The following is a 6,819-nucleotide window of genomic DNA, read 5'->3' as shown; positions in this document are numbered from 1 at the left end:
AAAAACTACGAATTTGAGGATAGCTAAGTAAAGGGTTAATTTTTCGTAGTAGCTGCTCTAAATGCAATGTAAAATGTTTAAGATAATACATAATATAACTTTTTTAATTTCTTCCTATTGACCACTTTTCTTAATAATTGTTTATTCTTCAAAATGAAAGCGAAGCTTTTCCCGTGCCTATAAGTAAATATATTAGCACGGTAAAGGAAAAAAAACTAAAAATGCATCTGATCAAAAGATGATTGTACCTAAAATCTAGTGACTGTACGTAATGTACCTTTAAGTCATCAAACGTCGGAAAAAGGTAAAACTGTACCTACTTTTTCATCCCTGCTTTTCACCGATGCTTCGGAAGTCGCCTATGTAGCCGCTTTATACTGTCGCACTCAAATCCCAGATGGTAAGGTTAAAGTCGTACTAGTTGCAGCAAAAACGAAGGTAGCGCCTCTAAAAACCACATCGCTGCCGCGTTTGGAGCTTTGTGCAGCACATCTAGGTGCGGCAAGTCCAGTCAAGTTTGAACCTCTCAATCGGCGAGTTGTACGCATGGACGGACTCCATGGTTGCGTTGGCGTGGCTACAAAGCAATCCAAGTCGCTGGGCTGTGTTTGCTGCGAATCGCGTCGCCGATGTACAGGAAGTTTTACCGGCATCACATTGGAGGCACGTCGCCTCAGAGCACAATCCCGCTGATTGCGCATCGAGGGGTATTACACCATCGCAGCTTCTTCTGCATCCCTTGTGGTGGCATGGGCCACCTTGGCTACGGGAGGTCAACAGTCGTTGGCTGATATCCGCACAAAAACACACCACGGAGCTCGAGTTAAAATCAAAGAAGACCGTTGCGCATCTAACACAAACCGCTGACGAATGGGATCTGTTGACCAAATATCATTCATTTAACAAACTTAAACGTATAACCGCATATCTATTGCGCTTCGCCAACAACGCACGCAGCACCGCTTCACAGTCTGGTGCAGGCGCACTAAACACGGGCTGTTTAACTTGCGCCGAAATACGAAGTGCCGAAGTAGCATTGGTAAAGTATACCCAGTTTAATTGTTTCGAACAAGAAATTTATAATTGCAGGTTAAACAAACCTGTACCGATGCGAAGCAGCCTAGCACGATTGCAACCGTTTCTAGACTCAAAGGATATTCTACGTGTAGGGGGCCGCATCAAAAACGCCGTGCTTCAGACGATGTCAAGCATCCTATAATATTGCCGAAGAATTTGCCGCTCACTAAGGTAATTGCTGCTGAGATACACATCACAACATTGCACGCTGGACCGCAATTTATGCAGACCGTACTTCAACGACGATTTTGGGTAGCCGGTATTCGAAACCTTGTTCGTGGGGTATATCGCCGTTGTACACGTTGCAGACGACTCAGCTGCAAGCCAATACAACAACTCACGTCTGATTTACCCGCGAGTCGCGTCACCTCTACGCGTTGTTTCCTGCACAGTGCGGTCGATTTCGCCGGTCCTTACGCCTTGAAATTTACGCATGGAAGAGGCGCTAAATTTACGAAGGCGTACATCTGCTCATTTATATGTATGAGTACTGGTGCAATGCATCTCGAGGTGGCTGGAGACCTCTCCTCAATCACCTTTATTGCCGCTTTTAAGCGTTTTACCAACAGAAGAGGCTACGGTCAGCATATTTACTCCGACAACGGCACTAACTTCGTGGGTGCTGAGAAGGAGCTGCGGATCGCATACGAACGCTGCATCAATGACGACAAGGTGTCATCATATTTCGCCGACGCTCAAACGACCTGGCATTTCAACCCCCCGAGCGCCCCACACATGGGTGGCTGGTATAAAACGCGTTAAGTACCATCTCAAATGAGCGCTGGGCCCTTCGCTTTTGACTTACGAAGAGTTTGCAACATTATTAACTGAGGTCGAAGCCTGCGTAAATTCCCGTCCTATTTGCTGCATTCCTACCGAAGTAAACGGCTTGGAAGTCCTTACACCAGGGCACTTCATAGTCGGCGAACCACTAAAGGGGCTGCCCGACCCTGACGTTGAAGTCTTCAAAGGAACTATGTTTCAACGTTGGCAATTAATCGCGTCAATCCGGCAGGTTTTCTGGAAACGCTGGCGGGACGAATACCTCGCCAGACTTCAACAACGCTCAAAGTGGTTACGCTCAACACCGAATTTGCAGAAAGACGACGTAGTAGTTATACGTGACGGTAACGCGCCACCCACGAAATGGAAACTTGGCCGCGTACTTGGTATACATCCGAGCTCAGATGGTAGAGTTCGAGTCGTAAATTTAAAAACATCCGAAGGGGAACTAATGAGACCTGTCGCTAACCTATCGTTACTACCCACAAACACCGACATTTTTTCCGTATAATATTATGGTTTTGAAACCACTTGAATTGAAATTGTTATAATTTCAAGGCGACCGGCATGTTCGCGCCTATCTGGCATCTCTTATGTACTTGTTTATTACAAACTACTGGCAACTCTGGCTTACTTGCCGTCAAAGCTAACTTCCTTTTTTTCCTCTCTCTAATAAATGGATTTGACATAATCGAATGTGTTTGGTTTTTTATTATCGAAAGGAATCCGCTTTAAACGTTTATTAAAACCCGCGAACGCTATTAAGCGTTAACAAACACAATGGACGAGGTAAGAATGAAACGTAACTAGCCATATAACTTAAATAATAAACAAGTTTATGCAAACACAATGGTTTTTTCAACCATGTTATGGTTTGGTTTTTTCGTGGTTAAGAAGGCGATTGTAAGAAGTGTGATTCAAGTTAATCATTTGAAAACACATTTGTATGTGTGGCTGTAGCTAAACGCGCAGAGATGCTTGCTGTTATTTGTTGGATTCCAGGGGGTTCTGGTTCGAATGCCGCTAGAGGCGGTGTAGTGTTTTTTTTTATTTACGAAAAAGCATCTGTGAAGTGCAGATTACGATCAAACGACGAAGTAAATTTATTCAAGTTCAACATATGAGGGTAAATTTGCAGAACGGCTGTGGCTGAATGTGCAGAGATGATTGCTGTTATTTGCTTTCAGAAGATTCGGGTTCGAATCTCGGCAGAGGCCAACGTGTTAAAACGATAACAAAAACTTTTGTTTTGTATCCCCGAATTATGAAAAAGCATCTGTGAAGTGAAGAACATAAGCGTATTCAAACTGAAAAATCGGCAACCAAAAATTTGTGCAATATAAACAAAAGTGTTGTTAATATTACAAATCATTGTTGAAAATATCAACCATGGCATTTTTAATATCAACCAAAAATCTCATTGATTCAAGTTTGAATTTGGTAATATACTAATTGTTGGTTGATTTTTTTCTCAGCGTAAGATTGCGGATAAATAGATAAATTTAAGCAAATTATAATTTAGATGTCCTCCCCATCTTCTTCTTCTTTTTTGGCGCTGTAACCGCCTAAGCGATTTTGGCCGAGTTCAGCAAAGCACGCCAGTCGTTTCTCCTCTGTGCCAACTGACGCCAATTGGAAACGCCAAGTGAAGCCAAGTCCTTCTCCACCTGATCTTTCCATCGCAGTGGGGGCCTCCCTCTTCCTCTGCTACCACCAGCGGGTTCCGAGTTGAATACTTTCAGAGCTGGAGCGTCGGTGTCCATTCGAACGACATGGCCAAGCCAGCGGAGCCGCTGTATTTTAATTCGCTGCACTATGTCTATGTCGTTGTAAAGCTCATACAGCTCATCGTTCCATCGTCTGCGGTACTCGCCGTCGCCAACGCGTAAAGGACCGTAAATCTTCCGCAAAATCTTTCTCTCAAACACCCCAAGAGCCGCCTCATCGGATGTTGTCATTGTCCATGCTTCTGCGCCATATACCAGCACGGGCATGATGAGTGACTTATAGAGCGTGGTTTTCGAACGTCGAGAGAGGACTTTACTCCTGAATTGCCTACTCAGTCCAAAGTAGCACTTGTTGGCAAGAGTGATTCTACGTTGGATTTCAATGCTGACATTATTATCGGTGTTAATGCTGGTTCCCAAGTAAACGAAATTCTCTACTTTCTCGAAATTGTAACTGTCAACAGTGACGTGGGTGCCAAGGCGCGAATGTGCTGACTGTTTGTTTGATGACAGGAGATACTTCGTCTTGTCCTCGTTTACCACCAGACCCATGCGCTTTGCTTCCCTATCCAACTTGGAAAAGGCAGAACAGACTTCGCGGTTTTTGTTACCGATGATGTCGATGTCATCGGCATAAGCCAGCAATTGCACGCTCTTGTAGTAAATTGTTCCTGAGCGGTTCAGTTCTGCAGCTCTTATTATCTTCTCCAACATCAGATTAAAGAAGTCACATGAAAGGGAGTCGCCCTGTCTGAAACCCCGTTTTGTGGCGAACGGCTCGGAGAGGTCTTTTCCAATTCTTACGGAGCTGGTGGTATTGCTCAACGTCATTTTACACAGCCGTATGAGTTTTGAGGGGATGCCAAATTCAGACATAGCGGCGTATAGGCAACTCCTTTTAGTGCTGTCAAAAGCGGCTTTAAAGTCGACAAATAGGTGGTGAGTGTCGATCCTTTTCTCGCGGGTCTTTTCCAAGATTTGGCGTATTGTGAATACCTGGTCTATGGTGGATTTGCCAGGTCTAAAGCCACACTGATAAGGCCCAATCAGTTCATTGACGGTGGGCTTCAGTCTTTCGCACAATACGCTCGATAAGACCTTGTAACCTATGCTTAGAAGGCTGATCCCGCGGTAGTTGGCGCGAATGGCGGGGTCACCTTTCTTGTGGATTGGGCAGAGCACACTTAAATTCCAGTCGTCGGGCATGCGTTCATCTGACCATATTCTGCACAAGAGTTGATGCATGCACCTTATCAACTCCTCGCCGCCGTACTTGAATAGCTCAGCTGGCAGGCTGTCAGCTCCAGCGGCTTTGTTATTTTTCAGCCGCGTTATTGCTATACGTACCTCGTCATAGTCAGGCGGTGGAACGTCGACTCCGTCATCATCGACTGCGGGCTCGGGTTCTTCTTCTCCACAACTTTCTGTGCTGCTGCCATTTAGTAGGGCGGAAAAGTGTTCCCTCCATAATTTAAGTACGCTCTGGACATCAGTTACTAGGTCGCCATTATTGTTCTTACAGGAGTGCGCCCCGGTCTTTAAACCTTCCGTAAGTCGCCTAACTCTCTGGTAAAATTTTCGGGCATTCCTCCTGTCGGCCAGCATTTCAAGCTCTTCGCACTCACGTATTTCTGCCTCTCTCTTCTTGTTGCGGCAAATACGTCTCGCTTCGCTCTTCAGATCCCTATAGCGGTCCCACATAGCGCGCGTTGCGCCCGATCGCAGCGTGGCCCTGTAGGCGGCATCTTTTTTCTCTGCAGCTTCCTGACACTCCTCATCGTACCAGTTGTTCTTTCGGGCTCGCTGAAATCCGACTACTTCTTCGGCGGCGGTACTTAATGAGCGGGAAATGTGGTTCCACTGCTCGCATATGTCGGTTTGTTGAAGAGTGCTCTCTGAGAGCAGGTGTGAGAGTCGAGTAGCGAAAGCGCTGGCTGTCTGTTGTGATTGCAGCTTTTCGACGTTAAGCTTTCCTTGCATATTTGGGCGCACATTTTTTGCTGCACATAGGCGGGTGCGTATCTTGGCTGCAACAAGATAGTGGTCCGAGTCGATGTTTGGGCCTCGGAGTGTGCGTACGTCTAAAACACTGGAAGCGTGCCTTCCGTCTATCACAACATGATCGATTTGGTTTCTCGTTTTTCGATCCGGAGACAGCCAGGTAGCTTGATGGATCTTTTTATGCTTGAACCTAGTACTGCATACTACCATGTTTCGGGCCCCGGCGAAGTCGATCAGCCTCAATCCGTTGTCGGACGTTTCGTCGTGGAGGCTGAATTTTCCGACGGTGGTTCCAAAGATCCCTTCTTTGCCCACCCTGGCATTGAAGTCGCCAAGCACGATTTTGATATCATGACGGGGGCAGCGCTCGTACGTGCGCTCCAAGCGCTCATAGAAGAGATCCTTGGATGCCTCATCCTTCTCTTCCGTCGGGGCATGGGCGCAGATGAGCGAGATGTTGAAGAATCTCGCTTTGATGCGGATTGTGGCTAGACGCTCGTCCACCGGGGTGAAGGACAGTACTCGGCGACGGAGTCTCTCTCCCACCACAAATCCAACTCCGAATCTGCGCTCCTTTACATGGCAGCTGTAGTAGACGTCGCAAGGCCCCATACATTGTTTGCCTTGCCCCGTCCAACGCATTTCTTGGATGGCGGTGATGTCAGCTTTTGTCCTTACGAGGACATCAACCAGCCGGGCAGAGGCACCTTCCCCATTAAGGGTCCGGTCATTCCAGGTGCATGCCCTCAAATCGTAGTCCTTTAAACGTTTGCCGTGGTTTCCGAGGCTTTGCCTTGCTTCTTCACTGGAAGTGGTTTTTACGTGGCGGGTCCCAAGCCCAGCGCACAACCCATTGCTGGGACAGGGGTGGTTTCGGAACCAAATACACGTTTATATAGCGAGCCGCTTGCTCCAAGCAGACACCCGCTGGCAGCCGCACCTACTGGTGAACAGAAGCTGCAGACTTCAGTGAGCCCTTAAACCGAATAAGTCAGAGTGGCCCCACCGAAGCTCCCTCTATTTCTGCCGTGACCCAAGGCTCCACTCGGATTGGTTACCGCATCTCGCACATGGGTTGCTCACGTTGCCCAGAGTGCGCGAACGAGGACGCAAGAGTTGGGATTGAGTATAGCCATGCAACTGTAACTGCATACCCAGCGCAATGACTATACCCCATTGCACTCCAGATGAGCATAGCCCTCACAATTATTGCAAGTATGTAGAACGTAAC

At 47.1% G+C, this 6,819-nt stretch overlaps 1 protein-coding gene across 1 annotated transcript; it reads left to right on the top strand.

The window, feature by feature from the left end:
- The first annotated feature begins 559 nt into the window (after positions 1 to 559).
- Positions 560 to 1,839, top strand: LOC118740012. Its single transcript, XM_036471512.1, has 2 exons — positions 560 to 1,039; positions 1,090 to 1,839. Exons 1-2 carry the CDS (start codon positions 560 to 562, stop codon positions 1,837 to 1,839), a joined length of 1,230 nt encoding a protein of 409 aa, XP_036327405.1.
- The last annotated feature ends 4,980 nt before the right edge of the window (positions 1,840 to 6,819 follow it).

Source organism: Rhagoletis pomonella, unplaced genomic scaffold (assembly GCF_013731165.1).
Source record: "Rhagoletis pomonella isolate Grant_MI unplaced genomic scaffold, Rhpom_1.0 Rhpom_scaffold_00005, whole genome shotgun sequence".
NCBI lineage: Eukaryota > Metazoa > Arthropoda > Insecta > Diptera > Tephritidae > Rhagoletis > Rhagoletis pomonella.
The sequence above is the reverse complement of the archived record's forward strand: the minus strand, read 5'-3'. Positions and strand labels throughout refer to the sequence as shown.